The sequence below is a fragment of the Triticum urartu genome, chromosome 6A (genome assembly GCF_056163025.1).
Source record: "Triticum urartu cultivar PI428250 chromosome 6A, HENAU_Tu73, whole genome shotgun sequence".
Classification (NCBI taxonomy): domain Eukaryota; kingdom Viridiplantae; phylum Streptophyta; class Magnoliopsida; order Poales; family Poaceae; genus Triticum; species Triticum urartu.
The window spans coordinates 30930956-30946677 of record NC_141878.1 but is presented as its reverse complement, the minus strand read 5'-3'; the positions used below and the strand labels follow the sequence as shown (position 1 = coordinate 30946677).

Here is a 15722-nt window from a genome sequence, read left to right as displayed (position 1 = left end):
GTTGGATATTCAAGGTCAAATCTCACAATGTCCATAATTGCTACTCTCTCCATTCCTAAATATAAGTCCTTTGAGAGATTTCAATAATGATTACATACGAAACAAAATGAGTGAATCTATACTTTAAAATATGTCTATATACATCCATATATAGTCGATATTGAAATCTCTAAAAAGACTTATATTTAAGAACGAAAGGAGTATCCGTGAACGGCCATATGAATCCTATTTGAGGCCGCGATATAGTCTGTTGAAACTACTTTGGGTACACGATACCGAGGTTTCATCACCAATTCGCCACTTTCTTGATTTGTGGGATCCGTCAACCATGCAACTCGCGAGGTTGACTTGATCTTCCTGCGCCGCCGTGCCATTGTACACTTTCAGGTGGATATGCTAAATCTAAACATGTTTCGAAACAACGGCAATGTTGGAATTACCTCGGTCTCTGTCGGGGTTATTGTCAAGCTAAATGGATACAGCTTTCCACTCGTGCTTGAGGAGGATGATTTCATACCCGATGATGATATTATCCCTCTCATCTGGAAACACCATGATGATGGTCCGACCATGGGTCTAACCGTATAGGCTTAGCAAAAGGAGCCTGGTTAGTAGACCGAAAGACTAAGAGCATCTCTAGCCGTTGGCACCTCCAAGAACATCACCGAATCAAAAAAGTTGGTGTCTTAGGGGTCATCCAGTGAAATCCGGCGAAATAAAAAGGGCATCTTCCCAGTCACACCCCACCCTAAGCAAAAGTTTGTGAGGAGAATGATTAAGTGGGCCAAGAAAAAAAACATGTGGTGAGACTCGAAACTTCCGCCGGCGCCCCCAAGAGACCCCCCAACGTGTCAGATTTCACATGAGTTTGCCGACGCTATTTTGACGCCCTGAGGGGCGTTGGGGGCGTGGCTGGGCCGTTTTTCGGTAAAAAGCGCCGAGCCTAAAATTGAGTCTAAAAAGATGTCCTGGGGGCTAGTGGAGATGCTCTAAGGTGGTCTAGGCATTCATGACCTTCAGGTTAAGAATTACTTTTTACTTGTGTCCGACTTAGAGAATCCCGCCTAGCCCCATCCCGGTGGTGCGTCTAGCATCATCAGTGGGTGTGCGGAGATGTGTCTCCTGCAGGTCTATCTTTGGTGGATCTACTCAGATCTAGTACTCGTCCGTCTACGTTAATGTGTCTTCAGGTTGGATCATTTTGATCTACGCTACTCTTCATCGGTGGCGGTTGTTGTTCTGATGCGCTGGTCCTATGGTTCTTAGCACGACGACTTCCCGACTGTCTACTACAATAAGTTCTGCCTAGCTCCAGCAAGGGAAGGAAGATGACGGTGGTGCGCCTTCGGCTCGCTTCAGTACTTGTAATCGTCGTTAGGTGGTCTACGGTTCTCGATTTAATTTTTACCATTTCTGATCGTTGTACCACCATGATTGAAATTAAATAGATTAAAAGTATTCCCGCAAAAAAATTATTTCTTACTTAGTAAATGGTTGTTCAAACTATTTACTCAGGATGACATTTAACCAACTTTGTTGCACAATAAGTATCTAGAGCAAAAAGTTGTGTCTCAGGCATGTTGAAAACTTCAAGACTCGCACTTTGGGCTGGTCTGATAGCGGAAAAGAAACACCTTTTTCTTTGGATCTTTAGTGATAAAGGATAGCTTGGAGATACAACTCTGAAAGGATAATTGGCTAGGAGACGTCACTCTTTGGGAATAGTGTCCAACCTTGAACCACATTGTACATGATAAAAATGGTACTCTTCCGCATGTTTTCAATTCATCCTGTCAGATATATCATTTAGGTGGGATTTGATTTGCCCCCGCCTTATGTCATGGAAAAATCTTCTATCCCGTTTGGATCTGATTAGCCCGACACAATGATCAGATGTGTTTTTCTTGTATCTCACTATGGTATGTCCTTCATAATCAACTCTATGTACCATGCACTTACGCACTCAAAGATTTTAATGGATAATAATAATCAAATTTGGAAGTCAAAGATTCCAGTAAAAGTTAAGATTTATATGTGATGTCTTAATAAGGGGACTCGTAATAACTAAAGACAATCTCACTCATCGCAATTGGCAATGAAGCGAGAACTGTAGTTTCTGTAATCGCGACAAGACAATCAAACACTTTTTCTTTTAGTGCAAGTTCATTTTTGTGTTGTTATCAATATTTATGATACTTGGTGAACGGAATTGCAAATAGGTTGAAAACATTAACAATGATGGTTGCTTCTGTCTTATTATGGTCGCTTCGGTCTTATTATGATCGCTGTACCAATGTATAAATGATATTATTTTTAGTTGCAAAAACTCTACTGTTTTGAAGGTAATTTTTCGCTGTACGCATTGTCTTTGTACGTGGTTTACGCTACACCCAACAGAGTACTAACCCATGTTCAATGCAATGTGTATGCGGTTGGCTATAGAGGTTTTTACCTAATATGAATGACATAGTGCCGGTCCTATATTGCTTTACGGTTGCCCATATTTTCGGGTTTTTATCTTTTCTTTTGTCGGACATTTGATGTTTGACTATGTACATCTTAAACTATGCAGAGGTGGAAAGTTACTCATCTTAACTGGTTTTGTAGCCTGTTGATGTTATATTTTTTTTAGTTAATAAAACACTATTTTTCTCACAAAAAAAATAAAAATTATTTATCAGGAAAAAAAAGAACTTATCTACAGACTCTCTGTCTTGGTTAGAGCCTTTTTTTTAGGGGATATCTCGGTAAGAGCTGACGGATGATATTTTTGACTTGTCTTGTTGTCGTGTATGCCGGCCTGCATTTTGTATATTACAAGTCTAGTTCTTATCTTAGCGCAGGCCACGTGTGAGCATATATTCATATTTTTACAAGTGGCCTGGCCCGATCGTGGTCAAGTCGTACTTTCATATTGCCCTCAGATCAGCTAATTTCCAAGAGGCAGCGTCGACGGCTTAACCAAGCCAGCTGCTAAATTACTTAATTGTCGCAGAATAAATTAAACGAGAAAATGTAGTCCAATCACTACAAAGATCATGCTTGTATAAGTGCGAGGGATCCTACATACTATGCCATATCCTTCCCGTCAACTAGCAAACTCTTCGACCTGCTCCATACCCCCCCTGGCGGCACCTTGGAATCTTGGATCTCCTGCAGGTAGATGCAAACTCTGTGCTTTTACCAACTAAATTAAGCATCTTTTGTGGCCCAATTTGTGTTTGATGATCCCCTTATGCAAGTGGCCAGCGGCAAGCTGCTGTTATCGTTTTCGTTTGATAGATTCCTTCCTGTTCTAGCTCTGTTTCTTGATGCATACGCAGACTATAAATCCAATGAATAGCTTTGTCCTTCAAGCTTCACACAGGTCCTTTTTCTAGATCTGATCATTTCCCTGCCCGATCTGCACACACATCTTCACATATGTATGTATATATCGATGCCTCAAGTCCTGGGTTCTATTTCCTTTAACTTACTTATTATGATGCCCTTGTCTAAAAAAACCTTATTTGATGCCCGTCAAATCTCGTATCGCTCGTCCTAGTCCGCAGGAAACATCCGCGGACAGGACTTCATATACTTTATAATTAGCGGTGTATAAGATCTAATCTATCTACCTATCCATTGTAGTACACTAAATACATAATACAAAAGAAACAGTGAGATGTATTGAAAACAGTCCTCGATTTGATGGACCATCCTTTAATGGTAGATCATAATCATTAGAGTTACATACCATAAGATCTGTCAATTCGATCTACATAGCTATAGACATTTGTAAGAGATAATACAGTACCTAAACAGGAGTATAAATAAGCAGTTATGCATGGCTTAGTAAAATCTGATCTGAAAACCAGTGAAGATGGTCTGTGTCTATTTTCTTGCACAAGCGAGAGCTCTAGTAAACTTTGTCTTATGACTGATCAGTTCCCTTCAATCTCAGTATGCTTGTCTCAGTACGTGCAAACTGTACCTTACCTTTACCCTAAAAAAAAGAAACTGTATCTTACCTTTGTTATAAAATGAGAGCTCTACAAGTTTTTCTAAAGTGATGCGACGTTTACACTTGTTGTCACGCATGAGGACACCACGTCAGGCAGGTTCATCTGATGGGCCGAGCCGGCCGAAGAGAAAGAAGCGGCCCAACCGTGTATTCGACCCAACGACCTGGGAAATGTGATATGTAGTCAAGCGAGGTTGTCTCCAAAAAAAAAAGTAGTCAAGCGAGGAGGGTGATCGGTATCGCAGAAGTGACTGGGTGTAGTCTTTCCCATTTTCCCTTCCTCTATTTCCCGAACCCTAGTTCCTCCTCTCTCCCCGAATCCCCAAATTCCTCTACCCCAATCTCCCTGAATCGATGAACTAGATCAAGAAGAGGCACGTAACAGTTGTTTATCTTGAAAATCATAAAAGGAAAAACAATAGGGTTTAAAATACATAAATGCGCCAAGACTACAACCCAGGATCGTTTGATGGGCAAGCATGTGGCGCATAGACAACTTGGTCTTTTCCCCCGTTTGGATTAGGGTGCTGGTTTTTGTTAGCGCACTGGCGTTCCATGCCATGCGGTCGTGTTGTGGACTTGTGGTAGTAGCTCTTGTGTCCAGTTTTCTTTTGTTTCTTTACTGTTCTTCTGAAACTTGATATTTTTTCCATTTCTGTTTTAACATTATCCATGTTTACACTTTTCCTTTTCATTTTTGGAATACATATCAACTTTTACATAGTGAACATTTAACGTATACAGGTTGAACATTTTTCATATACACGGTCAGCATTTTTCGATACATGCTTAAACTTTATCCGAATACGTGTTGAACATTTTTAAAATTCATATTTAACATTTTTTTAATAGACAATGACCATTTGTAAACACATATTGAACGTTTTTCAAAAATTTCACATTTTTTATAACATGTGAACATTTCCTGAGTGCTAATGAACATTTTTCTGGCACAGATATGTTTTTAGAAAAATTGTGCGGACAATTTTGTACATTTCATGAACATTAAAATTTCATGAAAATATTTTTTAATGGGTGAATATTTTTAAAATTTCATGGACAATATTTTTATGTTACAAACAAATTTAAGAATTACATGATCACAATTTTAAATTTTCATGACTTTTAAAAAAAATCAAAAACATATTTAATGACATGAACATTTTTCTTAAATGGCATGAACGTGTAAAATTGCACGAACAATTTTTTACTTTCCATTAACATTTTCTAATGTGGTAAACGTTTATAAATTTTAATGTCTAAACATTATTTACAAATTTATAAGCATTCTTTCTAAATTGTCATCAACAGTTTTAGAAAGTGTTTTATATAGACGTTATTTTTTTCTTTTCAAAAGAGAGAGCTGACAGACAGCAGTTGTTGACAAGAACGAACTGCAGTGTGCTCATCTTGAACAAAACATATCAACTGCAACGGCAACTGATTTGTATTCTGTCATAAGCTAATAGAAGGGACGTACACAACCGAGAGCAAACATTTGGTGCTCAGGTACCATAGTGCTAGTTTTTTTATATATATTTAGAAGTTTCTAGAAAAATCAAAAAAATTATGTGAAAACTTGAATGTATTTACTAGGGATCCATGAAATTTTGTTTATTAATTTGTACTCTGTACAAAGAACAAAATTCTGGCCAAAAAATAAACAAAAGCGACCCATTGGAAAATATATATTTATATTTTTATACGCCACATGTGAAAGTAAAATATTGTGAAGTTTTGCACATACGGTTTATACATGTGTGTATACAGGACCCTCTAAAAAAAGTCTATACAACAACCCCTCAAAAAAATCAAGTCTATACAGCAAGCTGAAGTATAGTAAAAACTATATGTTGGGATAACAAAATATACACTCCTAAAAACAAAAGGAAAAGCCAACGCAAGGCTCCATCAAGCCGATAGGTCAATGGCTAGGAGGTGACGCAAGACGGCGGCCCACTGCAATCAGAGAATCCATCATGCTGCCCTGCCAGCCCATGTGGTTGTCAGTGCTGCAAGAAGGCCAAAATTTAAACACAGAGTTAGAGGTACAATCGTAAAAAAGACATGCTTGATGATCATCTTGTTATGCGTCGTCCGACGGGTTTAGGTCATCACCACGAACACTAACCGTAAGAGGCATTTCCTCCCAACAAGTACAGTTGGCCCGACTTTCCAAGAACTTAACTTAGGCCCCAGAGACCCACGGTCAACTCTCCATAGGAAGCGGGTAGCGGTATGCCAAGCCAACATAGAAGAGCCCCAACGAGGTCAGGTGACAGGATATGACGCCCGGAGTGTCCGGTAGCATTGGTGGGAGGGCCACCCATAAGGCATCCGAAGCTACTGTTTCCTTGGATTATCGAAATGGTATGTTCCAATTCTTATTGTGGGTGGCCAAGGAAATCAGAATCATCAGGTCTGAGCAGATCGCAAAAAGATCAGGAAACTCGTGCAAAGCGGAAACCTGCCAAGCCATTGGTCCAGCGAGAAGATGGTCCCTTCTCCATTGCCTATGATGACGCTGAGCCCAAGGAGAATACCATGTTTGATTGATTAGAGAGACTTATAAAACTGAAAACCTCCCCTACCCCTATGAACGCAGGCAAGAAGAGAATGACCCTACTGGTATTTCACTTTACTAAGTTGCAACCATAAGGCCCTTCATGCCGAGAATCCGCCACACCCATCTGGAAGGCCTCCTTGGAGGCCTGAATCCTCCAACTCCAACTCAAAATGGCAGGACCTTCTGTGTACAAACTAGCCCTAACTTAGTCGCCACCATTTGCTCTCTCTCATCCGTAGAGACTCCCCGAGCCACTATTAATGACCTGGCCGGTGGTGTTGGAGAAAGATGCTGGCCAACAAGGATGCCGCGCTGAGGCATTGGGTCGTTGCTGCCATGTCACGTGCTTGGTGTTTTGCGAGCTTGATAGCGGTTATGTCTATTCTTTCCATACAATTTGTATGCATATATGCTAACTATGTGAAAGGGTTTCCGTGTTATTAGAGAGATAAATAGAAGACGTCCAAGCTAGCGTTATACCATGACGACAAAGGAGTTTTCACTCCAGTTACTAAAAGAAATTACGGATAATTTTTCTGAGAAGCACATCATTGGTCATGGTGGCTATGGAGTAGTTTACAAGGTATGCCAATATGATTATTACCTACGTCGATCTTGTTATAATTTCAAAATGATATAATTGTATGCACCTTCATGAACCAATGTAGCAGGGAGTGCTGGCTGATGGGGAAGAGATTGCTCTCAAAAGGCTTTATCCCGTGCCTGGGCTTGATGACACGCAATTTACGAATGAGTTTAATAATCTTATGAAGGCCCAACATCCAAATGTTACCCGGCTGATTGGCTACTGTTATAATGTAAAAAATGAACGCGTTAAGCTCAATGATAAGTATGTTTTTGCCCATTCGGATGAAAAAGTTCTATGCTTTGAATACTTGAAGGGTGGAAGCCTTGACAAGCACATTTCAGGTATGATGGTGCTCTACTTAAACCTTACTATTATTTTGCATGTAAATCAAAATTAGCCTTATTATTATTATTTTTAGCGTCTTGGTAATATGATGCATGTTTACTTCCACAGATGAATCGTGCGGACTCAATTGGTACACCCGCTTCAAAATTATTAAGGGCATTTGTGAGGGCTTAAATTATCTTCACAATGGATCCAAAGATCCTATTTACCATCTTGACTTGAAACCCGAGAATATAATGTTGGACGAGAATATGGTCCCCCAAATTGGAGATTTTGGTTTGTCGAGACTCTTCCCTTCAGCGCGAACCTATGTCACAATCAAAGTCATAGGAACAATGTAAGTTGATATGCCTCATGATATATAATCAGCTTGTCTGGAAAAATATTGAAAGAAAGTGCATTGGATACATACCATGCAGTGGATACATGCCACCAGAATTCATCGAGAGACGCGAAATTACATCAAAGTTTGATATATTCAGTTTGGGTGTTACAATCACGAGGATAGTGGCTGGATATGACGGCTACTCCAAATGTGCACGCATGTCTCTAGAAGAATTTATTAAGCATGTATGGAAGATATCTTGTATTATGAAAACATTTTTTTCCACATATATTATATTCATATTGTGATGCATTAATTTTGTAGGTGCATGAAAACTGGGAAAAACGGTTACAAGACACAATGTCGTCGTACACACCAGAGCAAGTTACAACATGCATCAAAATAGCATTAAGCTGCGTGGAAAACACGCGTGAGAAAAGGCCTAATATTGCCGAAATTGTTGATAAACTGAACATGGTTGATACAACAGAAAGTTTATCTACAAGCCAGGTATATACGTTGGGCAGAAACATATTACACCCCTTTCCATATTGATCATGTATGTGGCCACTAGTGCCACAATTGTCATTTCTGAGGAGGTACACGTGATTGACCGCATCACATATCCTCTATAATTACCCACACGAACTTCCCACTCATGATGAATGCTTACTTAATAATTTCATTTTGTTCTTTACCTAGTAGTCGTTTTGTACATTTATTATGGGAGTGATAAGTAGGCAAAGTTGATAATTAATCCGCCCATTTGGAAATAGATGGTGTTTTGGACATGGACTCCGTGTCCAACATGAATTATGACCATTACTTTTCATATGAATATATAAGTAAAAAATATGTAAGTATTATATTAAGAAAATATTTTCCGTAGAAATCTGAAATCAAATGATGGTGTACTCCTACTAACTAATATAGAACTCACTGAAAATTGTGTTTTAGATAATTTTGACACGGTACTCCTACTAACTAATTAAGCTACTATAGTGATTAGGAAAATATATATATTTCACCAAATTTTTCTTAATAAACACAATTTTCAGTGAGGTCTAGATTAAACTACCGAATCAAACTGATGTACTCCTACTAATTAATAAGCTACTATAGTGATTAGGAAAAGATATATCTTTCACCAAATTGTTTTTGAAAAAAAAACAGAGCCCCGCGCCCACCCACTAAATGATATCAATTTTGAACTACATATAGTGCAATGTGCATGTTGGGTTTGATATAAATTAAGTCACAACAAATTTATTTTCTAAGATGAAAAAAAATCATTTGATGCTACTATATAGTATTATTGATGTAAACTCTTTTTAAAGAGTAGATTCCATTTTGTACACAACTTACAAGATGCCTTTATAAAGGACTAATCATCTTAAGTGCTGTATGCCTGTATATGCAGATCGCCAAGAAACTAAGCTGGAACTCAGGTAATTATCTTGATTAATATAGTTCGTCAAGAAAAAACCTAGAATATCATCTGGTCTCTAATTTCAAGTTGCTATTGCCCAAACCAATATCTTCTCATCAGTCTAAGTAGCTCCAAGATCGTCATTAACTGGCAATTGCATCCTGGACCCCAGACATTCTTGTTGAATGAATTTGAGTCTATCGAGAACTGAAAGAAATTATGTTCACCGACCAAACTTCATCATGAATTAAAGAAAGAGCAGTTTTAGCATGCTCCCTCTTACCCCCTCTTACTCCCTCTTTTCACAGGAGAGGTAAGAGTATGTTCAGATCGACTACATACTCTTACCTCTCCTGTGAAAAGAGGACACTTAAGATGAAAAAATTATCAGCACCCTTGGTGTTCAGTAAACTGCTAGACTTTTCTTTATTTTTAACAGGTGATCAGTTTTTGAAACACCTACCAGAGCGGCTCAGCTTCTTCCCCGTTGGCGCGCGGGACGTTTTGTCGGCGCCGGCTGGCCCTTTCTCCCGCTTGTCCCCGCTCGGAGCCGGTGCCACGCTGGCGGAGTCGACGAAGATGCTGGGATGCCACGTGTACAGCAAATACTTCGGCTCGCGCAAGGCGCGGGAGCGGTGGTGGCGATCGCTGCTGGTGCTCTGGATCATCGGCTCCACGCTCGCCTCCTTCCACCTCTTCCACTACATCAACTCCAACGCCGTCGAGAAGCGCCGGGACTCGCTCGCCAGCATGTGCGACGAGCGCGCCCGCATGCTCCAGGATCAGTTCAACGTCAGCATGAACCACCTCCATGCCCTCGCCATCCTCGTCAACACCTTCCACCACTCCGGGAATCCTTCCTCCATCAACCAGGTACGGCTGGCTCAACTTCTTCGAGCTCTGCTCTCCGTTCCACCTTCAACGGCGACGGCGGAGTCGATTTATGTTTGTTTTGTTGGCTGCAGGTGACATTCGCGACGTACATGGAGAGGACGGCGTTCGAGCGGCCGCTGACAAGCGGGGTCGCTTACGCGGTGCGGGTCACGCACGCCGAGCGGGACCAGTTCGAGCGGCAGCAGGGGTGGAGCATGAAGAAGATGTACTCCCCGAATTCGCAGGGGGACGGGGACGCCGCCGGGGCGATGATCCGCGAGCCGGACGAGGAGTACGCCCCTGTCATCTTCGCGCAGGACGCCTACAAGAACGTCATCTCATTTGACATGCTCTCCGGCGCTGTGCGTGAGGATTTGCTTGCTTTCGTATATATCTCGGTTGTTTCTTTTTTTCCCACTGTCAAGCTAACTAGATTTATCCTTTAGCCTAGTGCCCGCCGTCCGTATAAAACCGGAACTGTTGGTGCTCACCATGTGGTTTTACAGCTCAGCGCTGTTGCATGTGTTTTAACAGTATTTTCTTTTACCAACTTACAGTGTGGTTAAAACTAGCCATGATGGCCTTCCCTCAAAAAAAAAAACTTACAGTGTGGTTATTTATTATCTTGGTTTAATTTATTTTGAGGAATAATTGTATATTCGGAATCAATTATGTGTCATGCTAATTTTCCTGGGAACGTTGTTTGATGCTAAAGAGGGGCATTTGGTTTGCTTTCGTACAGGATGATCGCGAAAACATCATACGAGCTAGAGAATCTGGGAGGGGTGCTCTGACTGCTCCTTTCCAGCTACTGAATGGCCGCATCGGTGTGATCTTGACATACTCTGTGTACACGTCCGAGGCCGTTGTAAATGCGAGGCCGCAGGAGCTCACCCAAGCTGCCATAGGGTAAAATCTACACGAGCATCTTATTAAAGCCAATATGTTATATATGCAACAGATTCTCTAACTGGTTGCTTTTGCTTGCAAACAGCTATCTAGGTGCCATAATTGATATGGAAGCACTTGTTGATAAGTTGCTTCATCAGCTTGCGGGGAAGCAATCCATCATGGTAAACGTGTATGATACTACTTATGAGTACCCAATCCGTATGTACGGTTCGAATGATAAAGGCAGTGGGATGTACCATAACAGCTCGCTCAACTTTGGCGATCCGTCTAGAAGGCATGTGATGCATTGCAGGTGATTGATTTTTCGCGTTCCCTTTTGTAAGTCCTGCAATAGAGAATTAGGGATGCATTCAACATACTTTTTTCTTGCAAGTGATGCATTCAACATACTGTTCACGTGTCTTGTTTAGAAAACTGATCACCTGTTAAACATAAAATAAAAATCTAGCAGTTTACTGAACACCAAGTGGTCTTCATTGGGTTGGCCAGCGCATATGCGTTTGGGTAGGAGGTCCCAGGAAATGAGGGCATCATCTTAAGTGCAAGAAACTTAAATTATAATATGATGAAATATGATAATATTAATACTCCATGATTAGAAACAATATGGTTCTAATCCCGTTTGATTGAATTCAAACAATAATTTTATTGTTTCATGTCTGTACCAGTGTAATATTTACAATCTCGTGACACCATCATATATTTTCGGAAATGCTAACGCCCACACGTGTGGGCGTTGACCATCTCAACCACATGCATTCATCACCGTCCAGTACTATATGCACGAATCTTGACATAATCTGGCTGATTTTCTGTGCCACGTAGGACAAGGCGTGTGTGTGATGTGTGACATAATTCGCCCACGCATCCGTTTTACCACACGGAGGGGCCGGTGTGTGGGCGTTTAGCAGTTCACCCACACACCAGTTTTTCAGTCACGCACAAGGGCTGGTGTGGGCATTTGCCATCTCGCCCACACGCCCGTCTCCTCTCCCACACGTAAGCTGCTAGTTGCCATGTGTTTTTGCAGCGCACATGGCAACTGCCTCTAGTGTGCTTTATAAGCAGGTGGCAACTCTTTTTTTTACCCGAGTTGCCATGTGTTTTTACAGGGTACACGGCAACTGCCTAGTGTGCACGTAAGCAGATGGCAACTGTCTTTTACCGAGTTGCCATGTGTTTTTGCATGGTACATGGCAACTGCCCCAACGTGCACGTACATGGCAACTGCCCTAACGTGCACGTAAGCAGATGGCAACTCTTCCTTTTTACATGGCAACTGCTCTAGCATGCTTGTGAGCATATGGCAACTCTCTCAACTGCCTAGTGTTAGTATGTGGCAACTCCTAAAATTATGAAATCATGGCAACTACATTAGATCAGACCATACATGGCAACTGCAGTTGAGCAACCATGGCAACTGCAGATAAACGAACATGGACGAGGGTCTGGACCATGGCAACTGCGGGCACGCGGTGGGCGTCACGCGTCGCGTGCGGGACCAGAAGGGTACGAGGCCTGACATACGGGCGTGTGGGCATTATCAACTTCGCCCACACGCACACGTGTGAAAGGGTTCAGGAGGGAAAAAAAGATATATGTGGGCATTAGTTGTTTTGCCCACACGTAGGTGTATGGGCTGATTGCTGTCCATGCCACACGAGGCATGTGGCATAACTACCCGATACACCACACGTGTGGCAGTTATCGGGACCTTATATTTTTAAGCTAGTCACTGATATCCCATGATACTAATAAAAGGAGGATGTACCATATAGATGATTGGTGGTTTTGCATTTTTATGATAAGTTTGGCGATATTTTTCCTTTTATAAGATATTAATATATTTTAGCCAAAATACAATGGCCTATTTTACGGTGACCTCTTTAGGCACACTTGGGAAGATGGACGGTTAGGTGAATGATTGACTTTCTTACTCTGTTCAACCTAGGCTTCGTAGGAGTAGGTGATTATCAATAAGAGTCTACCAAACAGATAGGCTGATGTTTTAATATCTCTCATCTTTTTTGTTGTATTATATCTTTATCCAATAAATCACTACTAGGAAAAAAAAATATAAGTAGGGTCACATTCGTGATGGGTAGGCTCAGGACCCCACCATTGGTATCTTGGTCAAATACTAGTGGCGGGTAGGAATTATAAACGCCATTGGTGTATACACATCAGTGGCAGACCCAAAATTTCACCTGCTGCTAGTAAATTCTTACCAAAGTAGCCGTGGGTTAAATGCACGAGTGGCGGATGCTCCTAGGTTGCTCGCTGGTGTACTAGTACCACTTGGAGGGCACATATCGCTGACTGCCACACGTATATTTCGTCCTAGGATCAAATTTGATCAAAGTTACCAGTGGCGGGTTCATATCGCCGCACGCCACTAGTGCAATCGCAATAATTGAGGTGGTTGGGCTAGTAGCTTTTCCCACCCATCTTCTTCGTCACTTTCACTTCTCCAAGCTCATCTCCTTCTCCCTCTTACTCCTCTTCCACCATTTCCCATCTAGCCACCTCTACCACCTTATGGGACCCATTTTTTCATGTAGCTAGCCACTCTCACTCTCTTTGCCATCTTAACCCATCCATTAATACCCCCCCACACACACACTCTCTCTCTCCCATCTCCATTACAAACACTCTCTTTCTCTCTCTACCCTCGTTAATCTAGGTGGAAGTAGCTGGGCCCACCAAATTAAACAACCCCCACCCCCTCCATAATAAGTTTGTTGGCTACCTTCCTTAATTAATTAGCTAAGACGCATCATCGATTCAACCTTCACCACCACATTGGATACTTTTCGGCGAGTATTTTTGCAAGACATATGACGCATGAGTATAGTATGGGCATATATTTGGTTGTGTTATGCCAGGGCCATTGAGCCGAGGCAACATTTGGTTGCTCGCGGTGAATTTGCTTCCTCTTTGTTTTCTTTCTTTTTCAAGGAATACAAATAAGCGCCAACATTCTGACGAAATGCTGATTCATTTTCATTTCATTGAATTTTTGGCACTCAATACGTCCCATTTTAGCAAAGATCATGCCAAAAATTCAAATTTGCATCTTTTTAGAATAAACTAATGAATTCAATTATGTATTTGTTATAGGTGGCGATGGAAAGATGGATCAAAGTTGGATGTATAAAACCAGACCCTGGGTGTCAAAAAATTCCTTTCAAGGTTTGACGAAGTTCTTAGAGGTTGCGGTGCAAGATATGACACAAAGGGGTGCCAAAACAATATGTTGTACATGTTGTGTTTGCGGAAACATTATTCTCTGTATACACTTGACTCTGGCAAGTTGCATCAACACTTGTTATAAATGGTTTCATGCCTGGTTGTACAAGATGGCAAGTCATGTTGAGGAGGATGATTGGATGTCAGATGAAGAAGCAGGGCATGTAGACTCAGAATAAGAAGGGAGATGGAGCACCAAGAGGCCTGACATGATGAATAGTCTAATGGACATGAAGAGGCCTAATCAGTGAAGTGTCCAACGGACATGAAGAAGCTGAAGCGGACACGACACACATAGGAGGGAAGTTGGCCGGAATGGTCTAGGGCCCTCATGTGCAAGAGTTGATTATGGAAGAGACTACCAGTGAGAGATGGGCTTGTGGAGAGGCTGCCAAACTGGAGACTCTTAGAAAGACTCAAAAACTCCATTGTACATGGGTTGCAAGCCAAAACACACCCGCCTTAGTGTCACAATCAATCTTGTGGACATCAAGGCAACAACCAATAGCACGGACACGTCCCTCGATATGAACCTAACGTGCTGCCTAAAAGTATCAATGATGCCAAGAAGGTGGTGTGCCCTCTTGATATGGAGCCGATAAACTACCACACATGCAAACTACATCTTCTTTATTGGAACAAGCACTCTAAGCTTAACTCACAGAATATAGCTTCATCAAGCGGCTTGGTGAAAATATCGATAAGTTGCTTCTTGGTGCCAACATGCAAAATTTCAATGTCTTTGTGTGCCACATGATCGTGAAGAAAATAATGACAATATAAATATTCTTGGTTTAGCTATGTTGCATGGGGTTCTCAGTGATCTGGATTGCACTTTCATTGTCACATAAAAGAGGCATTTTGTCACATTCACTAGTAGAAAAACGAACATTAGGAGCGCCTCCACCCCCCCCCGGAAGCGGTTGTGACCAAACAGAACAAAGTCGCCTATAATACCACCATCGGATGTGGTTATTTTTTCTATTCAAAGCACTGGACGCAGTCAGGATAACAAAACCGCCCACGATATATACTGGAGGCAGTTGGTAATTAGTAACCGCCTCTAGTTTCCCATTGTCCACTGCTACAACTGTGAACAACGCTGACCCCTCATCACTGACCGACCACCATTCATTGGGCATAGATGAGGCCTATCACTGACTGGCGACGAAATGCTCGTCGGTGATATGTTGTTGAAGCCATGAATGGGTGGTTAGTGATGAGTCAAGGCATGAACCACATTATGTCATCAATGAACGGCTTATCGTCACTGACTGGTCAAATTCCTTGGCCAGTTAGTGGTGCAGGTACTTTCACTGACCTCTGCTTTTGTAGTCGGTTCGTGATGACTCTCCCACAAAAATGCGGGATTATCCAGTTTATCTCTGACTATGTCTTTTACCGGCCCATCAGTGATGATTCACCTATATA

At 41.6% G+C, this 15722-nt stretch overlaps 1 protein-coding gene across 7 annotated transcripts; it reads left to right on the top strand.

Annotated features, from left to right (window-relative positions):
- Positions 1–2973: 2973 nt before the first annotated feature.
- On the top strand, positions 2974–14778 carry LOC125517412 (uncharacterized). 7 transcript variants are annotated; one of them, XM_087529179.1, is made up of 13 exons: positions 2974–3159; positions 7014–7152; positions 7238–7499; positions 7612–7840; positions 7923–8073; positions 8153–8338; positions 9249–9276; positions 9697–10130; positions 10223–10492; positions 10873–11039; positions 11125–11203; positions 11287–11334; positions 14163–14778. In XM_087529179.1, the coding sequence occupies exons 2-12, from the start codon at positions 7051–7053 to the stop codon at positions 11311–11313; spliced, it is 1935 nt and encodes a 644-aa protein (XP_087385305.1). In that variant the 5' UTR covers positions 2974–3159; positions 7014–7050; the 3' UTR covers positions 11314–11334; positions 14163–14778. The 7 variants fall into 7 exon arrangements, with proteins under 7 accessions (XP_087385305.1, XP_087385306.1, XP_048538567.2 ...); XM_087529180.1 differs by lacking the exon at positions 14163–14778 and adding an exon at positions 12469–12813; XM_048682610.2 differs by having other exon boundaries at positions 9724–10130; positions 11125–11334.
- The last annotated feature ends 944 nt before the right edge of the window (positions 14779–15722 follow it).

Excerpts from the sequence above, each read along its gene's own strand:
- LOC125517412 (XM_048682608.2), top strand. The coding sequence starts at position 7,051 with ATGACGACAAAGGAGTTTTCACTCCAGTTACTAAAAGAAATTACGGAT. Across the intron at positions 8,074-8,152 it reads TAGAAGAATTTATTAAGCAT|GTGCATGAAAACTGGGAAAA; the intron begins GTATGGAAGATA and ends TTAATTTTGTAG. Across the intron at positions 11,335-14,162 it reads AGGCATGTGATGCATTGCAG|GTGGCGATGGAAAGATGGAT; the intron begins GTGATTGATTTT and ends TATTTGTTATAG.